This window comes from Xenopus laevis, chromosome 5L (genome assembly GCF_017654675.1).
Source record: "Xenopus laevis strain J_2021 chromosome 5L, Xenopus_laevis_v10.1, whole genome shotgun sequence".
Taxonomy (NCBI): Eukaryota; Metazoa; Chordata; class Amphibia; order Anura; family Pipidae; genus Xenopus; species Xenopus laevis.
In genome coordinates, this window is record NC_054379.1 from 170,241,020 (window position 1) to 170,263,097 (window position 22,078).

Below are 22,078 nucleotides of genomic sequence, written 5' to 3' on the forward strand. Positions count from 1 at the left end.
CTGCACCGGGTGCCGAGCCCAGTTTGTGGCTAGGGTGTTTTTGTGACTATGCTGTTAAGATGGGTAGCCAATCCCATGTTATGAATAGTTTCCAGTTGTTTGTTCTGTAGGAATTTATCCAGAAGTGCCTTGAAACAGACCCAAGCAAACGCCCTACAGCTCGGGAGCTGCTATTCCACCAAGCCCTGTTTGAGGTGCCGTCTCTGAAATTACTTGCAGCGCACTGCATTGTGGGTCACCAACGTTAGTATTTGTCTTTCTATCAATGTTATGACCTGACTGAGGGACATGACTGATATTTATACCTTTAAATAAGTGCCACGATGTGAATGGGTGGGGGGCAGTGTATCTGAGATAGAGGGGGGCAGTGGTCACTGGAGTCCTGCTTAGGTCTGGACTGAGATTCAGAAGTACAGAGACACAGGCCCACTAAATAATCAGTCTCTGTGGCAAGTTACAGCAGTTTTCTGGCATTTGCCAAATGTACAGTCTGTGCCCAGTGCAGGGTTACTCAGGCTGAATGGATTCTCTGTTGCTTGTGCAATGAAATCAATGAAAATGACTGAAATCAATGATAGGAACACAGTGTGATTATGGAATTCAGCCTCTTCTCTTGGGTCAGTGTCTGTCTGTCTGTCTCACAGATATGATCGCAGAAAACGCCTTAGAAGAAATTACCAAAAACCTGGACATGAGCGCTGTCCTTGCTGAGATCACACACACAGACCGTGATGGAGTGCGGATGATGTGAGTACTTTGCAGTTATTTGACTTGCTGATTGGCCCCCCCTAATAACCATTAACTTCATCCGGACACGGACCCTCGCCGGCACAGCAGCTATAGAGAGGGGCACCGGCTGAAGCGGGAAGGGCACTGCTTATCCAGGTTTGTGGGGAACATCCCCCTTTAAAAGAGGAATAAATCCTAAAAATGAATGAGACTAAAAATGTAAAATAATTTCCTATAGTGAACTTATTGCACGAGGCTAAAGTTTGAGCTTGTCAATAGCAGCAATGATCCAGGACTTCAAACTTGTCACAGGGGGTCACCATCTTGGAAAGTGTCTGTGACACTCACATGCTCAGTGGGCTCTGATTGGCTGTTGAGAAGCTAATCTTAGGGCTCGTCACTAATTATCCAGCAGAAAATGAGCTTCCCTGGCTGTAATATAAGCTGATGCTACAGGTTTGCTGATTATTCAATTCTGATGCTAATTGCACTGGTTTCTGTGCTGCCATGTAGTAATTATGTGTATTAATTACTAATCAGCCTTATATTGTGACATTTCTATTCTATGTGTACTGTATATTGTGAGTGGCTCCCTAAGCTCAGTAAGTGACAGCAGCACAGAGCATGTGAATCAGTGAATCAGCAGAAAAGAAGATGGGGAGCTACTGGGGCATCTTTGGAGACACAGATCTTTACTGCTAAAGGGCTGTGGTTGCCTTGGGCTGGTACAGAAGCACAAAACATCATGTACAACATTTCTAGCTACTTCTTTGGTTAGGCTTTAGTTCTCCTTTAACCAAAAGCTTGGAGAGGGGCACAGAAAGCATGCCGTGTCTTGTGCTTGAGTACAGGCGCTTGAGTACAGGCGCTTGAGTACAGGCGCTTGAGTACAGGCGCTTGAGTACAGGCGCTTGAGTACAGGCGCTTGAGTACAGGCGCTTGAGTACAGGCGCTTGAGTACAGGCGCTTGAGTACAGGCGCTTGAGTACAGGCGCTTGAGTACAGACGCTTGAGTACAGACGCTTGAGTACAGACGCTTACACATTGAGCTGGGGAGGGGATCTTTGCTGTACCTTTATGTTATGCCGTAGCACCCCTATTGGGCACAATCTGATATGTAAAGATGGCACAGCTGTGCATAAAGAGAAACCTATGTGTTCCAGGAAGACTATGGGGTGATTCAACTGTAACAATCATTGCTGACTTTCTCCCTTCTTCCCAGTCCTTCTTTTTTCTCCCTTTCCCTGTTTCCCCTCCCAATTGTGCAACTGGCACATCTCTCCTCCACTTCCTTCCTGTCCAACTTGTACCTCTCTATCCTTCCACTCACTCCTTGGCACCTCTTCATATCTCTCCTCCTACCTCACGCTAAACTGTCTGCAAGCTGCAGGGAATCCTCATACTGGGAGTACTCCGCCTTATTAAAGGGATACTGTCATGTTTTTTTTCAAAACACATCAGTTAATAGTGCTGCTCCAGCAGAATGCTGCACTGAAATCCATTTCTCAAAAGAGCAAACTGATTTTTTTATATTTAATTTTGAAATCTGACATGGGGCTAGACATATTGTCAATTTCCCAGCTGCCCCCAGTCATGTGACTTGTGCTCTGATAAACTTCAGTCACTCTTTACTGCTGTACTGCAAGTTGGACTGATATCACCCCTCCTTTTCCCCCCCCAGCAGCCAAACAACAGAACAATGGGAAGGTAACCAGATAACAGCTCCATAACACAAGATAACAGCTGCCTGGTAGATCTAAGAACAGCACTCAATAGTAAAATCCAGGTCCCACTGAGACACATTCAGTTACACTGAGTAGGAGAAACAACAGGCTGCCAGAAAGCAGTTCCATCCTAAAGTGCTGGCTCTTTCTGAAATCACATGACCAGGCAAAATGAGCTGAGATGCACCTACACACCAATATTACAGCTAAATACACTTGTTGGTTCAGGAATGACATTTTATATTGTACAGTGAATTATTTGCAGTGTAAACAGTGTCATTTAGACATAAAAACAACATAAAAATCATGACACAATCCCTATAACCCATCTGATCTACTTTCTTTCCCCCGATGCAGATTCTCCCAGTCTCCAGCGCTGGAGTTAGACAAGTTCCTGGAAGATGTGAGGTGAGTGCTGCTGCATGCTGGGGGAATGGCAGGGCTCCGTACTACTTCTTTACTACAGCAGAGAATGGGCAGCATGTTAGGGACGTGAGTATAGTCTGCCTGGGACCCAGAAGTGTTGGCTGCTCAGTGTGTCTGGATTGTGATGATTCAGTATTTTGCACCACCGACCTCGCAGTCCTGACTTGCACACGGGACACTAAGCAGTGTGTATGTCTGAGTGGGTTTCTTTGAGGCACCCCAGTTTCCTCCCACACACAAATAAAGGCATGTTTATTGGCTGCTAATGAAATTGACCCTCGTGTGTGATATAGGGGGATTAAATTGTAAGCTCCTCAGGGGCAGGGCGTGATGGGTAATAATGTATAATGGCATGTAAAAGTGCACTGCAATAGGTGGGCTCTATATACAATGTATAAGGATAACCACAAGTATAATTGTGAGTTGTCTGCACGTCAGCAACATTAGTTCTTTTTAATCCTTTCCTACAGAAATGGCATTTACCCCCTGACAGCATTTGGGGTGCCCCTGCCTCAGCAGCCCCAGCAGGAGGTGGTAAAATCGCCGGTGGTTCCGCCCTCTGTAAAGACCCCAACCCCTGAGCCAGCCGAGGTGGAGACACGCAAGGTAGGTACAGAAGGATCTATTGTTGGGGGAGTGTCCATTCCCTGATACATGGGGGTCCCTGTGTATTTCTGGGTGGGAAGGCAGCGATCTCTACTCACTCGTGTTTTGCTCATTCAGGTGGTGCAGATGCAGTGTAACATTGAGTCTGTGGATGAGGGAGCCAAGCATCATGTAAGTGTCCTGTCCGTCTCCTGCGCTACTGCTTCTGTGCTGCTCTACTGCTTCTCTCCTGCGCTATTGCTCCTGTGCTGCTCTCCTGCGCTACTGCTTCTCTCCTGCGCTATTGCTCCTGTGCTGCTCTCCTGCGCTACTGTTCCAGTCCCCACCCCTCTCTGCTCAGCCCCCTCTCTGCTCAGCCTCCCAGTCCCCGCCCCCTCTCTGCTCAGCCTCCCAGTCCCCGCCCCCTCTCTGCTCAGCCTCCCAGTCCCCGCCCCTCTCTGCTCAGCCTCCCAGTCCCCGCCCCCTCTCTGCTCAGCCTCCCAGTCCCCGCCCCCTCTCTGCTCAGCCTCCCAGTCCCCGCCCCCTCTCTGCTCAGCCTCCCAGTCTTCACCCCCTCTCTGCTTAGCCTCCCAGTCTCCGCCCCCTTTCTGCTCAGCCTCCCAGTCTCCGCCCCCTCTCTGCTCAACTTCTCCTGCTACCAAGTCCTCTGCCCTTCTGTATAAACAAACACAAATATAGCCAGAGCTGTATGTGGTTGATCCTGAGGTAAGTGTGCCTCCCCCGATCCTGATGATCTGCCTCCATTCTCTTTCTCTGCCCTTCACCTTTCCGTCTCCGTGCCTTCCTCCCCCATAACTGGGCCTCTGGTTCCTCTAGCCCCTGTGCCCTGATTAGAGTCAGTAATTGCCCCTTGGGTGCCACTATCCTTCTCCTGTTTCTTTTTTGTGCAGCTGACATTGTTACTGAAACTGGAAGATAAACTGAACAGACACCTAAGCTGTGATCTCCTGCCCAGTGAGTATGACCCGTGGGAGGAGCTGTAGAGTACATGCCAGTTGTGCAACTGTCACATATTTGTTTATTTCTCTCCTCTAGATGAGAACATTCAGGAGCTGGCGGCAGAGCTGGTACAGTTGGGCTTTGTCAGTGAGGTGGGTACTCCAGTGAGTGAGTGTGGGTGTGTGAGTATGAGTGTGTGAGTGTGTAGCCGGTTGGCAGGAAACACTTGCCAGTAGGTGACCGCCATGTTTTTTGTCCCACAGTGTGACCAGAGCCGACTCACCTGTTTACTTGAAGACGCTTTCAGCAAGTTCTACTTTACTCGCAATGGAAACATGGCTGCCGTCACCGTGTCATCGTAGCAATAACAATGGCCTTCCCTCCGCTGCAGCCCCTCCCCCCAGAGACGCGCTATTTCCTTCCATGTCAAGAGGCAGCGTATTAGGCATGACATCATTCTGTTACAATGCTCCTCCCATTGCGCTGGGGGTGGGAGGAGCTGTCCTGCCCCCTAGTGGCACCTGCAGCCTCTGCTTTTGCTTTGCCCTCCTGTGTGTGTGCGCCAGGCTTTACCTCAGTGCAATCGCCAGTAGCAAAACTGTCACTCCAAGTTCACTTTGTGATTTAGTGAGAGAGGAGGGGACACTCCATTGCCCCTGTTTACAATGTCTGCTTCTTCTCTAGAAACTCCCTGCAGAAGTCTGGTTATTTAACCCCCTGCATCCGGGTGGGCATCACACGTGTGACGTTAGACATAAAATAATTCCCTCACTTGTCTCTCCTGTGCCCAAATAATGGGGCAACTATTCTCCTTCCACTCAAACTGTGTGAGGGGCAGAGGCCTGCAGGGAGTTACTGGGGAAATGGGCAGTCGCTGGCATGGCTAGTGCAGAGATAGATATTGAGCTTATTCCCCTGCTCTGAGCTGCTGCTGCCATACTGCTCACACGTATACATGGCGTAGTCTCTTAGCTGCCTGCATGCCACAACTGTCACATCCCCAACCGGCCTGCAACTGCCAGCAGCAAAATACTGACAGAAGTACAAATCACAAGAGATGTGAGCTCCCACCACTGGGCAGGAGAGAGCACCCCCAATGTCTGTCACAAGCACCCCGACTCTCTCATTAGTTCATGGTTTACTGGGAATGGAAATGTCACTGGCAGACTGACTGTCCCAAATGGCCTATAGAGTGCAGCTGTGCAATGGCTCACTCCCATGTTGTATTATAAAGTTTACTCTGCGGGTGACTTGAGGGAAGGTCCCAGTTATATTGTGGGTGCCAAGGGGGGGCCTGACAGAGAGGTTCATATACATTGCTGGTCGCTTTGCACAGTGTCAACTCTCACCCCTTTCCTCTTGTGACACCTCCGTGTTTATTTGTAACTAATGTTTTACTTTATTTTCTCTGTAAATAAAACTTGGGTTTGTTGTATTAAACACTATTACTGTGTGTGCGACTCACTTACGCTACACTCATGCTCATTCTACTACAGACTGGGGACTGATCATCCACTTGCTAAAAAAGGCATCCGACCCTTCCTTGTACCCATCTAATGTACAGCCATATGAAAAAGTTTGGGAACCCCTCTCAGTCTGCATAATAATTGACTCAACTTTAACAAAAAAGATAACAGTGATATGTCTTTCATTTCCCAGGAACATCTGAGTACTGGGGTGTTTTCTGAACAAAGATTTTTAGTGAAACAGTATTCAGTTGTATGAAATTAAATCTAATGTGAAAAACTGGCTGTGCAAAAATTTGGGTACCCTTGTAATTTTATTAATTTGAATGCATGTAACTGCTCAATACTGATTACTGGCAACACCAAATTGGTTGGATTAGCTGGTTAAACCTTGAACTTCATAGGCAGGTGTGTCGAATCATGAGAAAAGGTATTTAAGGTGACCAATTGCAAGTTGTGCTTCTGTTTGACTCTCCTCTGAAGAGTGACAGCATGGGATCCTCAAAGCAACTCTCAAAAGATCTGAAAACAAAGATTGTTCAGTATCAGGGTTTAGGGGAAGGCTACAAAAAGCATCTCAGAGGTTTATTAAACTGTCAGTTCCAACTGTAAGGAATGGAATGAGGAAATGGAAGGCCACAGGCACAGTTGCTGTAAAACCCAGGTCTGACAGGCCAAGAAAAATCCAGGAGCGACATATGCGGAGGATTGTGAGAATGTTACAGACAAGCCAAAGATCATCTCCAAAGACCTGCAAGAAGATCTTGCTGCAGATGCAGGTGTATCTGTACATCGTTCTACAATTCAGCACAATTTGCACAAAGAACATGTGTATGGCAGGGGGATGAGAAGCCCTTTCTGCACTCACACAAACACACTCGCTTGTTCTATGGAAAAGATCATTTACACAACACACAGGCATTTGGGAACAAAGAGCTTTGGACTGAGGAGACACAAATTGACTTATTTGTTCATAACAAAAAGCGCTTTACATGGCGGAAGAAGAACACGACATTCCAAGAAAAACACCTGCTACCGACTGTCACATTTGGTGGAGGTCCCATCATGCTGTGGGGCTGTGTGGCTAGTTCAGGGGCTGTGTGGCTAGTTCAGGGGCTGTGTGACTAGTTCAGGGGCTGTGTGACTAGTTCAGGGGCTGTGTGACTAGTTCAGGGACTACTGGGGCCCTTGTTAAAGTCCAGGGTGGGATGAATTCAACCCAATATGAACAAATTGTTCAGGATAATGTTGAAGCATCAGTCACAAAGTTGAAGTTCCGCTGCAGGGGTCGGATATTCCAACAAGACAATGACCCTAAACTCACTTGGAAATCTACAAAGACATTTATGCAGAGGGACAAGTACAATATTCTGGAGTCCCCCCACTTGAATATCATGGAAAATCCAGAATCCAGACACTCATCAAAGTCTATAGGAGGCGTCTAGAGGCCGTTACATTTGTAACTAAGTATTGATGGAATATCTCTGTTGGTGGCCACATGTATTTTATTTATGTAGTGATGTAACAGGAGGGCACTGGGACCCCCAGCAAAGAGAATGAGGTTTAGATGTCTGTGCTGAGAAGGCCAAGCTGTGCTCTATAAATACAAGGGCTGGAACATTATAAAGAGGAGGAGGATAATAATGATATAGTAGAAGTCAATGTGAGGCCTGTGTAAGTGGGGGTTGTGCTGTGTGTCTATAGTAAAGACACAGGTCTGTTGTACAACAAGGAGATATTACATGAATGAGTTGAAGGAGCAGTGAAATCCAATTCCCAGACAGCAGGACATTAGGTGAGTGACAGGTAAGGGCACAAGATGAGGCTCCAGTATTGGCAGCATTAGGGGTGGAGCTAGAACTTCATTATATTCTGATCATTTGTTGAGTACCTGTGCGGGGCGTGTCCATTGTGCTGCTATTGGGCAATGTAAGGAGCAGGGGCGGAGCTTCACTTGGCTGTTGCAGGTGACAAGGGGCGTGGTTAGTAGTCGGTTTCCGCACTGAATGAAGTGGGATGTTGCGCAAGCGCAGAGGGAGGGTGTGTCCCGGGTGTGAGGAGACTTGTCTCAGGTGCGGTTATTCAGCAAGTGGGCGGGGCCGGCGGGTATAGTGACGCGAGGTAGGTGGGTGGGGCCGGCAGGTGAGGAGCAATGGCGGGTGGAAGAAGTAGTGAGACGCGTCCCTGCGGCTTCGGTAAGAGAAACAGCGGCTCCGACTTGTGTTTTCTCTTCACTCGCCCGGGACTCCTGGGGCTGCGGTCACGTGGGGTCTGACCTGGGGGAGGGGAGTGTGTGGCTTTAACTCGGACTCTTCAGTTCACTCTCACAGTCTCCCACAGTCTCTCACAGTCTCTCACAGTCTCTCACAGTCTCTCACAGGATTCCCTGCAGCCCTTGTGACTCACAGGATTCCCTGCAGCCCTGGGGGGAGGTTAGGTGTAATATTGGTGTGTAGGTGCATCTCAGGTCATTTTGCCTGGTCATGTGATTTCAGAAAGAGCCAGCACTTTAGGATGGAACTGCTTTCTGGCAGCCTGTTGTTTCTCCTACTCAATGTAACTGAATGTGTCTCAGTGGGACCTGGATTTTACTATTGAGCGCTGTTCTTAGATCTACCAGGCAGCTGTTATCTTGTGAAGTAAAAAGAAATGTGAGTTCAGGGGAGTCCAGTCCACACAGAGCGACACAGACCAGTGTATTGTACAACTGCCAAGTCTCTATAGAATAATAATAATAATAATCAGAAATATATCCTGGGAACGACTAAATGTAAAAGCTTTATTAGATACACAGTAAAAAACTGGTACTTAGTGACCCTCCAACAATCCACTTGTGTAGCCCCCAGTACTGAGTCACACGTGTGTTTATTTATATCATTTATATCCGGGGGTCCCTCCAATTCCCCTCCATCTGATTAAAGTTACAGTTGTACAGGCTCCTTGTATTCCTGACATATCACTTGTATCATAAATGTTACTGAGAATAAAAGCTGTATTTATACTTTATACAATTCTATGGGATAACCTAGAGAAAGTGCTAAATGTCCAATTTAGTCAATACATTAATTCTATAGTTGTAAGTCTCACAGGTCTATTCAGCTTTTTGTAATATACTTATAATTCAACAATTAAATAGGTTTTTATTAAACCCATTACACATTAATTGCACAAAACACAATTTACTCCAATCTAATTGTCTCCACTGTTGCCAATTTTCACGATATCTTGTGTCACACACCTCCCAACTGTCCTGTTTTTAGAGGGACAGTCCCTCTCTTGACCACTCAACCCGCAGTCCCTCGTTTGTACTAAAAAGTCCCGTTTAATCTTCTGCTTGTTCACTTCCTACACTAATCAAATACAGTGGTGTGAAAAACTATTTACCCCCTTCCTGATTTCTTATTCTTTTGCATGTTTGTCACACTTAAATGTTTCTGCTCATCAAACACATTTAACTATTAGTCAAAGATAACATAATTGAACACAAAATGCAGTTTTTAAATGAAGGTTTACGTTATTAAGGGAGAAAAAAAAACTCCAAATCTACATGGGCCTGTGTGAAAAAGTGATTGCCCCCCTTGTTAAAAAAGAACTTAACTGTGGTTTATCACACCTGAGTTCAATTTCAAAGGTTATAAAGCCATTTCTAAAGCTTTGGGACGCCAGCGAACCACAGTGAGAGCCATTATCCACAAATGGCAAAAACATGGAACAGTGGTGAACCTTCCCAGGAGTGGCCGGCCGACCAAAATGACCCCAAGAGCGCAGAGACAACTCATCCGAGAGGCCACAAAAGACCCCAGGACAACATCTAAAGAACTGCAGGCCTCACTTGCCTCAATTAAGGTCAGTGTTCACGACTCCACCATAAGAAAGAGACTGGGCAAAAACGGCCTGCATGGCACATTTCCAAGGCGCAAACCACTTTTAAGCAAAAAGAACATTAAGGCTCGTCTCAATTTTGCTTAAAAAACATCTCAATGATTGCCAAGACTTTTGGGAAAATACCTTGTGGACCGACAAGACAAAAGTTGAACTTTTTGGAAGGTGCGCGTCCCGTTACATCTGGCGTAAAAGTAACACAGCATTTCAGAAAAAGAACATCATACCAACAGTAAAATATGGTGGTGGTAGTGTGATGGTCTGGGCTTGTTTTGCTGCTTCAGGACCTGGAAGACTTGCTGTGATAGATGGAACCATGAATTCTACTGTCTACCAAAAAATCCTGAAGGAGAATGTCCGGCCATCTGTTCGTCAACTCAAGCTGAAGCGATCTTGGTGCTGCAGCAGGACAATGACCCAAAACACACCAGCAAATCCACCTCTGAATGGTTGAAGAAAAACAAAATGAAGACTTTGGAGTGGCCTAGTCAAAGTCCTGACCTGAATCCTATTGAGATGTTGTGGCATGACCTTAAAAAGGCGGTTCTTGCTAGAAAACCCTTAAATAAAGCTGAATTACAACAATTCTGCAAAGATGAGTGGGCCAAAATTCCTCCAGAGCTCTGTAAAAGACTCGTTGCAAGTTATCGCAAACGCTTGATTGCAGTTATTGCTGCTAAGGGTGGCTCAACCAGTTATTAGGTTCAGGGGGCAATTACTTTTTCACACAGGTTTGGATTTCTTTTCTCCCTAAATAATAAAAACCCTCATTTAAAAACTGCATTTTGTGTTTACTTGTGTTATCTTTGACTAATAGTTAAATGTGTTTGATGATCAGAAACATTTTGTGTGACAAACATGCAAAAGAATAAGAAATCAGGAAGGGGGCAAATAGTTTTTCACACCACTGTAGATCACAAATGGAGTGAGACACACACACACACACATGCTCACCACTATTTTTCAAGTAATAGAATTCTTAAAGAATCAGATGAAAATTAAGCATAGGATGGCCAGATAAGGGATGAGTGTGACATAGTTGTTCAGTTTAAAGGGATACTGTCATGGGAAAAAAAATTTTTTTCCAAAGTGAACCAGTTAATAGTGCTACAACAGCAGAATTCTGCACTGAAATCCATTTCACAAAAGAGCAAACAGATTTTTTTATATTCAATTTTGAAATCTGACATGGGGCTAGACATTTTGTCAATTTCCCAGCTGCCCCCAGTCATGTGACTTGTGCCTGCACTTTAGGAGAGAAATGCTTTCTGGCAGGCTGCTGTTTTTCCTTCTCAATGTAACTGAATGTGTCTCAGTGGGACCTGGATTTTACTATTGAGTGTTGTTCTTAGATCTACCAGGCAGCTGTTATCTTGTGTTAGGGAGCTGCTATCTGGTTACCTTCCCATTGTTCTTTTGTTTGGCTGCTGGGGGAAAAGGGAGGGGGGTGATATCACTCCAACTTGCAGTACAGCAGTAAAGAGTGATTGAAGTTTATCAGAGCACAAGTCACATGACCAGGGGCAGCTGGGAAACTGACAAAATGTCTAGCCCCATGTCAGATTTCAAAATTGAATATAAAAAAATCTGTTTGCTCTTTTGAGAAATGGATTTCAGTGCAGAATTCTGCTGGAGCAGCACTATTAACTGATTCATTTTGAAAAAAACATTTTTCCCATGACAGTATCCCTTTAAATATATTGCAATATATGGATAAACAATCCCTGTGTTGTTTAAAGGGTAAGGCATTTTTCAGTAGCACAAAATGTCTGTCTTAAATATATTGATAATGGGTTGAGTGCAGAGGAATCTTGTATTTGTCTGTGTATAATATATATGTATCTATATCAAGGAAATCCATATATGAGAGATCATGAAAATTGGCAACAGTGGAGACAATTATATTGGAGTAAATTGTGTTTTGTCCTTTTAATGTACCTGTAATGGTTTTAACAAAAAACCTAACAATTTAATTGCTGAATTATAAGTATATTACAAAAAGCTGAATAGACCTGTGAGACTTACAACTATAGAATTAATGTATTGACTAAATTGGACATTTAGCACTTTCTCTAGGTTATCCCATAGAATTGTATAAAGTATAAATACAGCTTTTATTCTCAGTAACATTTATGATACAAGTGATATGTCAGGAATACAAGTAGTCAACAAGAAAAATCTGAAAACCTGTGATATGTTTCTATATTGTTTGCTAGATGTATACAGGGGTCTGACTTGGTCAGTTTATATAGTTAATTGGAGGAAAAGTAGAGAAAAAGTCCCCCGTATAGACCCAAACTCAATAAATATAAACCCTGTAATTCTACTTAGGCTTGCGGAATATATTTCATGGCTTAACAACTTTTAAATAAAATTTTAAATGAATTGTTGGCTAATAAAACTAATTCAATTCTATTAAATTAAGTGATGATTATTATAATAAAGTGCTTGGTGCCTGATAAGAAATGAATATGAGCATTAATTAAACCACCATTCTAAGCTTACAGATTGTAGATTAAAAGTAATTCCTCTATCGATACAAAGTGCTAGTGCTTCAAAAATACGGAGAACTGATCTATCCTTGATATTACTGTATAATAAATATAAAGTGTCAAGTGCTTCAACTGATTATTTCAAAATTCCTATAATTCATTAAAAAATGCTTTACAAATGCAATTGATCAGATAAACATTAGAAAGGGTAATTGATTTCCTGGAGCACTTGAATTCATTGATTAGATTGAAAAAAGCAAATAGAGATGGTGGAGCTGTCCCAAAATCCCTGTCTCAATTTCTTTCTATCTCAGGGGCACCACAAAGTTAAGGTAGTCAAAGTGTACTGGACTGTAGTCACAATATTATTTAAACCGTCTGATGAAGAGCTGTCTAAACGATAAGACTACAAATCCAACAACCTTTAAGGATGTAGTTAAGAAGAAGGAGAATAATGAATTCTAATGCCCCTCACCAAAATAATAATAATTATTAACAGAAGACCCGTAGGGTACTACCCCCAATAGACCGATGCCCCAATTCCTCTAGGGAACAAGAAGATGAAAACCTTCAGTGCTTTCTTTAAAGGGATACTTTATATTCAATTTTGAAATCTGACATGGGGCTAGACATATTGTCTATTTCCCAGCTGCCCCAAGTCATGTGACTTGTGTTCTGATAAACTTCAATCACTCTTTACTGCTGTACTGCAAGTTGGAGTGATATCACCCCTTCCCTCCCCCCCAGCAGCCAAACAAAAGAACAATGGGAAGGTAACCAGATAGCAGCTCCCTAACACAAGATGACAGCTGCCTGGTAGATCTAAGAACAGCACTCAATAGTAAAATCCAGGTCCCACTGAGACACATTCAGTTACATTGAGAAGGAAAAACAGCAGCCTGCCAGAAAGCATTTCTCTCCTAAACTGCAGGCACAAGTCACGTGACATGGGGCAGCTGGGAAATTGACAATATGTCTAGCCCCATGTCAGATTTCAAAATTGAATATAAAAAAATCTGTTTTTTTGAGAAATGGATTTCAGTGCAGAATTCTGCTGGAGTAACACTATTAACTGATTCATTTTGAAAAATTTTTTTTTTTCCCATAACAGTATCACTTTAAGAGTGAAAGTAAGCGCACTGAGGTAAAAAATACGTTTTTGTTTAAAAAAAGCTTTTAAAACTTTGTATCAATCTTGCCAACGCGCTTTTCGCTAAAAGAGCTTTCTCAAGGCAATCAATAAGTGAATCCACGAGGACGCGGACTATTTAAAGACTTCTGCGTGTGCGCGAATGTACGTCCCGGCGTGATTACGCCACGCAATCGAATGTACGTCCCGGCGTGATAACGCCACGCAATCGCGCGGGAGCTCAGATGTGTTTGGCGTGGAGATATCCAATCCCCATTCTCTTCCGACTCACTCTCGCGGGACTGTGGATTCGCCATTTTTGTTCCTGGATAACCTGTCTAGGCTTAAGAATATATCATCTTAATTATGGGTATCACCAGAATAAAAACATATAAATATCCATTTATCTAAGATTAATAAGACCTAAAATATAACTTTTATTAATGCATTTAAACAGATAATTCAGTATGGACCTAATCTTTATATATGATTCATAAAAAGGCAGTATATAAATTATTTTCATTGATCCCAGTTGGAGATACACTATTCATCTTAAAGGAGAAGGAAAGGCTAAAAGTAAGTAAGCTTTATCAGAAAGATCTATATAAATACACCAGTAACCCCTCAAAGTAATGCTGCTCTGAGTCCTCTGTCAAAAGAAACATCACATTTCTTTCCTTCTATTGTGTACTCATGGGCTTCTGTATCAGACTAACTGTTTTCATCTTAAACCTCCAGGGCTAGGGCTTGAGCATGCTCAGTTTGCTCCTCCCCTCCCTGCTGTAATCTGAGCCCAGAGCTATGAGTGAGCAGGGAGAGACTCAGGCAGGAAGTGATGTCACACCAAGCTTATATGGCAGCTTCTATCCTAAACAAACAGAGACAGTGTCTAGAGCTATTTACTCAGGTATGGTAAAGCATTCTGCAGAATAAATATAGCATTCTAGCTTGTACTATTGCAGATAATCTATTGGCAATAAACTGTCTTGGAGCTTTCCTTCTCCTTTAAAATCCAGAAACTTTCCCTTTTAAGTAACGTTTGCTCCAGATTACCCTTTCTAATCCCCAAATTTACTTTTTCCAAAACCCACACTCTCATTTTAGAAGGATCCATGGAATGATGTGTTTTGTAATGTTGTGCTACTGTAGATAATGTTTTTTTCTGACTTTTTAATATTCCCAGCAGTTCTGATAGAGCTGCAGTGTTGTTGGATTCTGGTTTTGAACATTTGAGTTGTCATTCCTATATATATTTTATTACAGGGGCACTCCAAACAGTATAAAACCCCTTGGCTTCTGCAATTAAAGGGATACTGTCATGGGAAAAAATTTTTTTTTTCAAAACACATCAGTTAATAGTGCTGCTCCAGCAGAATTCTGCACTGAAATCCATTTCTCAAAAGAGCAAACAGATTATTTTATATTCAATTTTGAAATCTGACATGGGGCTAGACATTTTGTGAATTTCCCAGCTGCCCCCAGTCATGTGACTTGTGCTCTGATAAACTTCAATCACTCTTTACTGCTGTACTGCAAGTTGTGATATCACCCCCTCCCTTTCCCTCCAGCAGCCAAACAGAACAATGGGAAGGTAACCAGATAGCAGCTCCCTAACACAAGATAACAGCTGCCTGGTAGATCTAAGAACAACACTCAATAGTAAAATCCAGGTCCCACTGAGACACATTCAGTTACATTGAGAAGGAAAAATAGCAGCCTGCCAGAAAGCATTTCTCTCCTAAAGTGCAGGCACAAGTCACATGACTTGGGGCAGCTGGGAAATTGACAATATGTCTAGCCCCATGTCAGATTTCAAAATTGAATATAAAAAAATCAGTTTGCTCTTTTGAGAAATGGATTTCAGTGCAGAATTCTGCTGGAGCAGCACTATTAACTGATGTGTTTTGAAAAAAACATGTTTTCCGATGTCAGGATCCCTTTAATGTAGTCATTCACTGTATGTTCCTGACCTGAACATGGCTTCTAGACAACATATACTTTAGATTCGGACTCCTTCTATAACAGATGGATACTTTATCTTGAAGGACTGTTTTTAGGGTCATGTCTTCAAGTAGAATTGGCCAATATTTATTAAGAATCTTCTGTATTTGAGTACTGTTAGTATTGTAAGTAGTTATAAATCTCACTGATTCAGCATTCGGGCTCTTTTGTTTTTTCTCCAATAGGGTCGATCTATCTGTGTAAAGAGCTCTATGATGTGCTCTTTTTAACCTCTTAGTTTGAGTCTATGTTTTAGTTCTTTGGCTTGTTCCTTAAACATAGGTACTGATGAACAGTTACGTCTAATTCTTACAAATTCACCTTTACTGCGTGAGGGTGGAGGCTTGAGTATGTTAATAATCAATTAGTTGCTGTTTCCTTCCTATAGGTTTTGGTTTGTAATTTTCCTACATTGTTGTTCATGATGAGGAGGTCTAAAAAAGATTCTGATTTATTCGATATCTCCATGGTTAGTTTGATATTCATGTTGTTGTCATTAAGTTTCTCAACAAATTGTGTGGCTTCCTGATAATCAATATATCATCGATATATCTTCTCCATTTAAGAATTTTACTCTGGAAAGGGGCCAGGGCTTCACCTTTGACTATGGTCTCTTCCCAGTATCCCAAAAAAAGACGGGACACAGGAAGTCCCCATAGCTGTTCCTTGGGTTTGAAGAGAAAATTTTCCCCGTAAAGTAATTAAAACACAAAACAAACCTCATCAATTTGCACATGAAGGTTATGATCTCATCATTGTCCCCCGGGGATTTAGACAAAAAATACAAAAGTGCTTCTAATCCTATTTCATGTTTAATGGATGTAAAGAGAGATTCAACATCAAGGGTTAACAGAAGGATTTCCCCATCAATCTCCATTGTTTCTATTTGTGAGATAAAGTCCAAGGTGTCTATGGCATAAGATGGCAGACCCTCTACTATGGGTCTGACCCTAAAATCCAGGTATTGGCTGGCTTTTTCCGTTACCATTTCCAGATACTATGGGTCTCCCTGGAAGTTTTTGTGAATTTTTGTGAATCTTTGGTAAAAGAGAAAACGTTGCCACCCTCGGACTTTCCACCATAAGGAATAACTTTACCTTTTTGTTGATAATCCCATCTTTAAAGGCATCATTTATTAATTTATCATACATTTCCTTATAATTGTACTTTTTCTCTTTTTTTCCTCCAATTAGGATTACAAGGAGCCTATACAATAGTAACTTTAAGCAGGTGGAGGGCAATTGTATGGACTGTCTGTAGTAGAATAGGGAGGGACCCCCTGGTTATAAATTGTGTGATACATGTGATACTAACAAACACACGTGTGACTCAGTACTGGGGGCTACGCAACGTGTAAAGTGGATTGTTGCACGGTCAGTATGTACCAGTTTTTTATGTATGTAATAAAGCTTTTTGACTTTTATATTTAGTCATTTCCAGGATATATTTTTGAGCTGTTATCTTGTGTTAGGGAGCTGCTATCTGGTTACCTTCCCATTGTTCTGTTGTTTGGCTGCTGAGGGGAAAGGGAGGGGGTGATATCACTCTAACTTGCAGTACAGCAGTAAAGAGTGACTGAAGTTTATCAGAGCACAAGTCACATGACTTGGGGCAGCTGGGAAATTGACAATGTGTCTAGCCCCATGTCAGATTTCAAAATTGAATATAAAAAAATCTGTTTGCTCTTTTGAGAAATGGATTTCAGTGTAGAATTCTGCTGGAGCAGCTCTATTAACTGATTCATTTTGAAAAAACAATGTTTTCCCATGACAATATCCCTCTGGGTACTCCCAGTATGAGGGTGAGGATTCCCTGCAGCCTGTGGGGGGGGGGGGTTACAGAACATTGCGTAGTATTTCCAGCAGCTCTTGGGGGGTTAATAAGGCGGGGTACTCCCAGTATGAGGGTGAGGATTCCCTGCAGCCTGTGGGGGGGGGGTACAGAACACTGTGTAGTATTCCCAGCAGCTCTTGGGGGGTTAATAAGGTGGGGTACTCCCAGTATGAGGGAGAGGATTCCCTGCAGCCTGTGGTTACAGTGTTTCCTATTTGGCAGGTCTGGAGAAGGGGCCCCGGCAGCTGATGAGAGCGGGGATCACCCTGATATTTGTGGGACACGTCAACTTCATTCTGGGGGCCATTGTGCACGGGACGGTGCTGAGACACGTGGCGAATCCAGAGAAGAGAGTGAGCCCCGAATACTTCACTGCCAACGTCATCTCTGTGGTGTCGGGGCTCTTGGTAAGTCCCAGCCGGGCTTTGGGTAATTCCCTTTCCTTTATCCGATCTCAGTCTGATCTCCCCCGGGGGCCAGTTCCACATCTGTGGGTGGGAGGTGCCCTGTCTCCCCACTTTCTGTCATTGATTTAAAGGTTGGGAATGGGGTGGGGGTCCCGGTTTGTGTCTGTCTGGAGTAGGAACCCCCATATCTTGGCCTAACGTTACCCTAATGCTGACTGACTGTATTGTTACCATAGTAACAGCCCCATCTTTCTCTTCATCTTTCCCCAGAGCATCTCAGCCGGAATCTGTGCCATCCTGGCGTCCCGCAACCTCCGCAGAGTCCACATAGTGAGTGGGGGGGCAGTTCTGGTGCCGGAGAGAGAGTGGGGGGGGGCCCAGTTCTGGTGTCAGTGAGGGAAAGTTGGGGGGGCAGTCCTGGTGCCAGAAATTGAGTGGGGAGGGGCTTGGTGCTCCCAGTGGGTGGGGCTAATGTTGGTTGTGTAGTGGCCCCGCCCCTTGACACTTTCTTGCCTCTGTACAGCAATGGGCCCTGCTGGTTCTGTCTCTGCTGAACTCTGTGCTCTCAGCCGCCTGCTTTGTGGGTTTGGTCCTCGCTGTGTCACTCACCATCGCTAATGGGGGGAAGAATCTGATATCGGGGTGCAACTCCACGGTTCTGCCTGCCGACACCCGCTCTGTGGTGATGAGCAACGAGTGCCCGTTTGATACCACGCGGATCTATGTAAGTGACTGGCTGCTGGGGGGACACGGGGTGTGAATGTGGGCGAGTCCATTCTGTTGGACACACGGGTGAGACTAATGTCTGTGTGTCGGTCGATTGCAGGACACCACACTGGCTCTCTGGTTTCCCTCCATGTTCCTGTCGGCAGTTGAGGTGCTACTGTCAGTTCGGTGCTGTGTGGTGGCTTTTATACTGCGAGGGATTGGCCCGTGTGGGCAGACTTACCTCAGGGAACGGGTGAGTGTTTGTACTGGGGGGACTGGTATGGTGAGTGTCAGTTCCTCCGCAGCCTTGTACTCAATGAGGCCTCACTAACTGTCACCTTTCTCCTGCTGCTCAATGTCAACCTTATGCCCCTCTTTTCTCAGATGCAGGAGGAGGAGGCTGAGAAGGAGCGATTGGAAGAGGGTCCCAGGCCAGAAACCCACCAACTTATTGAGGCCTCGGCATAGACAGGTAAGTGTCATTGGTTTGTATCATTGGTCTGTAGGGGGTCTCTGTGCTGCCCCCGTGTGTCGGCTGTACAACAGTTGTGTGACATATGGGGGTCCCAGTGTACCCCACCCTGCGGCACTCCTGTGATGTCACACTGTGTCTCTCTATGGGTCTGTTTTCTTGTTCTATAAATATATAAATCCAACATAAATGTCCCAAGGCTCAATTCTTAGTTAAAAATTGAAAGTTTATTACAAAACCCATTTAAAATGGTACAGACTGACCCCATACCCTTACGCGTTTCATACCCTCATACGTGTCTCTGTCAATAGCATGTTAGGCACCGAATTTATACCCAGGTGATCCCACCCATTTTTACTTAAAACCAATCAAAAATCAAAGAGGTTGGCCCACTCCCTTTATATCTTATTGCTTTAAGCCTCTATGTGGGACTATTTCCATCTCCTTTATTATTATTTATGTATTTCCAGTAACATCGTAGCTCAGCCATGAAGTAATATAAAACAGTGTATTCTAAGTGTATAGATGTTACAATCAGTAAATATAGTGAAATATCTGAATGCAGGAGTATATACTATATATATAATCTAAATCCATCACGTCATTGATGAGCTCTGGAACAGACAGAATTCAGTAGGTCAAAAAGACACAATCCCATTATGTTAACATGTGACATTGAATTCGTAGTTGAATCCTAATGACACGTGTGGTTTTAAATGGAAAATCCAAAATACGTCTCTGCTCCCTAAAAGGCTTAAATGATCCCCCTCCTCTCACTCCTATTCTGACCCTTTCTATCCTTCAATCTATTTCTTGTTGCCAGGGACACTGGCCATAGTAACAAGATAGAAGAGGGCAGAATAGTAAAACTGTAACTCCCAGCTGTGCTTGTCTCTTGCAGGTCTCTTCTCTCTCTCCCCTGGCTCCTCTTTTTGTGCGGCCCCCCAGCCTCTATGTGTGGGGGTGGTACTCGGACCAATGGACTTTTGGGGATGTCTCTGGCCAGGAGTGGAATTTGTTATTACTGGGACTGCAGCTGCTCGACACTATTTATATCCACTTGTTGGGCCCCTGGGGGCCCTTCTTCTGCTTTTCATTCGGATTCATCTGCTGTGAGATTCCTTTGGGCCCCTTCCTGGAGATTATTGGCAACTCCCCGCGTCCCTGTAGAGCCATTGGCTGAAGTTCATGGAGGGCCCCCTGGTGCCAGTCACTGGGTTTTTGATTCAGAAGATTTTCTGTTTAAATGTCTCGTGAAACGAGTTTTTTTTTATATCATTGTGTTGTTTGATCTTGGTTTTTTTTTTTATCCAAAATAAACTTTCCCTTTAAACGTGTCACATGGCTTTTTCAGTGATTCCAGTTGGATAAAAGCAAGTGTCCATGTGGTCCCATACCCCCCCTCCCCTCATTCTCAAAGTGCCAACGAGACATCTCCTCTTCCTATTCATTCTCTCAGACCTGGTTGCTTGGGGAAGTGGCATCTTAGTAACCAGACTGGGGAAAGTTCCATCATTAAAAACATAAATTTGCTGATCCTAAAGGGACACCGTTGTGCAGCCACATGGCAGTTGTGCGTGACTGACCCCTGGGCTCTTCCTTGGACATGACACTCTGCTAATTGGGGGGCACAGAGATCAGCCCTGGGGGGGGGGCAGTCATTCAACATTGGGATGACAAAGGGGGGGGGGGAATAAGCGAGAAAGTGGGAAGGGGCAGGATCAAATAAATCAGAAGGAGGGGTGGAGCAATAAGTGTGGGTGGGGCCAAATGTCACATGACTTCAGGCTCTGCTCCGGCTTTTCTTGTGGGAATTGATGTACCTGGAACAGTCTCTTCACTCAAAGGACAATTCCGCTTATAAATAATAATGAGAATTCCACTAACTGTAAATTAATGAGAAAAATCTTATTTCCTTCAGGTCCCCTGGCAACGCATACCAAGAGACATGGCCCCTCCTCCTAGAACAGGAAACAAGAACAAAACTCCTCCCCCTTCTGTTATCCCCGGTGTTCTTGGTTCATGTCCTCCGAGGACTAGGTAGGTATTGGGGGTCCAGCAGGATTTCTTGTAGGGGGTCTGACTGCTCACCTCTAGTTGTGGGTTTGTGGTGCGTTCCTCTCCACCCTCTCTCTTTTAGACTCCTCCAGTGTGTAAGAGGGGAGTGCAGCTTGAGGCTGTTGGAGGGTATCGTGCGGCACGGGGAGGACTGTCGGTACCTGAGGGAAATCCAACTGGCAGCTCCTCCCCTCTGAGCCGCGGGGCCTCCCTGTTCTTGTTCTGGTGGCCAGAATGTTTGGTGCTGCGCTCCCTGCACTGAGTAGTTAACTTCCGGGTTTGACTGTGGGTCACATGACGGCCCAACGGCAAAATGTAAAATCCGAGTTGCAGCTGCTACGGTAATTCTCCCTACACTGCGGCTACTGAACGGTTTGACTCTGCTCTGGTAAGTAGCATAACCCTGCTTGCTGGGTGTTATCGGCTAGTGCTTGATAGTTCTTTTCTTGTTTTATAGCCATGTCCTCTCGCTCGGAAGGTAGAGAAGATCTAAGAGATGTGCACTTTGCAAGGCAAGACTTCCTCGTGATTTTCCTAGGACGGTTTGTCAAGATTGCGTTAAGGAAATTTTTCAGCAGGATGTGCCTGAATCCATGTCGGAGTTCATGTCCTGGTTCAAAGCTAATGTGCAACCGACCTTTGATGCTTTTAAAGTTACTGCTTGTCAGGGCCCGAAGGCTCAGGTTGGAGTTGCGGACCAAGGAGGAAGCTGTAGACTCCAAAACACAGATCGTGGTATCAAGGGGTTAAGAAGAAGAGTAGTCCAATCCAGGCAAAGGTCAGTTCAGGCAGCGAGGTTCTTAGTCAGGAGACAGGCCGAAGTCAAGATCAAGAATCACATTAGCGTATAACACACCCAGGAACACCATAAAGTTGAACCTATAATCGGGCAATGACTGTAGGGCTCTGGCATCCCTTTATAGGCCAGTTTTCGCACCAAAATGATGTCACGCACTGACGTGCATTGACGCCGTACATTTTTAAGCCGGGCATCATGACGCTGCGACCAGATTGGCGTCTTGACGTCCAACACGGTTCCCCTGGGCGCCATCTTGAGGAAGACGCCAGCAATCGCTCCTTACAGTACCACCTCCTCCATGGGTTTTAAAAGGAAATCTATTTTCAAACCTCCGTACAAGAAATGGAGCATGGATGTCCAAATGTTTGATCCATGAGCATTCCTCCAGCCCAAAACCTCTCCATTCC

At 44.4% G+C, this 22,078-nt stretch overlaps 2 protein-coding genes across 4 annotated transcripts in view; both read left to right on the top strand.

Moving 5' to 3' along the window:
* Positions 1-5,869, top strand: part of nrbp1.L (nuclear receptor binding protein 1 L homeolog) — a 36,380-nt gene extending 30,511 nt beyond the window's left edge. For 2 of the 3 annotated variants that reach the window (XM_041562142.1, XM_041562141.1), the window contains exons 12-19: positions 111-243; positions 645-747; positions 2,811-2,861; positions 3,350-3,485; positions 3,603-3,656; positions 4,376-4,439; positions 4,521-4,576; positions 4,688-5,869. In XM_041562142.1, coding sequence (XP_041418076.1) covers positions 111-243; positions 645-747; positions 2,811-2,861; positions 3,350-3,485; positions 3,603-3,656; positions 4,376-4,439; positions 4,521-4,576; positions 4,688-4,786 — 696 coding nt within the window. In that variant the 3' untranslated portion in view covers positions 4,787-5,869. The remainder of the gene's footprint in view (positions 1-110; positions 244-644; positions 748-2,810; positions 2,862-3,349; positions 3,486-3,602; positions 3,657-4,375; positions 4,440-4,520; positions 4,577-4,687) is intronic. The other variant, NM_001091195.1, reaches the window with a different exon arrangement.
* Positions 5,870-8,038: 2,169 nt separating this feature from the next.
* Positions 8,039-20,151, top strand: krtcap3.L (keratinocyte associated protein 3 L homeolog). The gene is given in 7 exon segments (NM_001095622.1): positions 8,039-8,085; positions 17,450-17,634; positions 17,905-17,964; positions 18,158-18,358; positions 18,461-18,595; positions 18,727-18,814; positions 19,716-20,151. Coding segments are annotated over 6 exon segments (708 nt in total). The 5' UTR covers positions 8,039-8,042; the 3' UTR covers positions 18,811-18,814; positions 19,716-20,151.
* Positions 20,152-22,078: the final 1,927 nt, after the last annotated feature.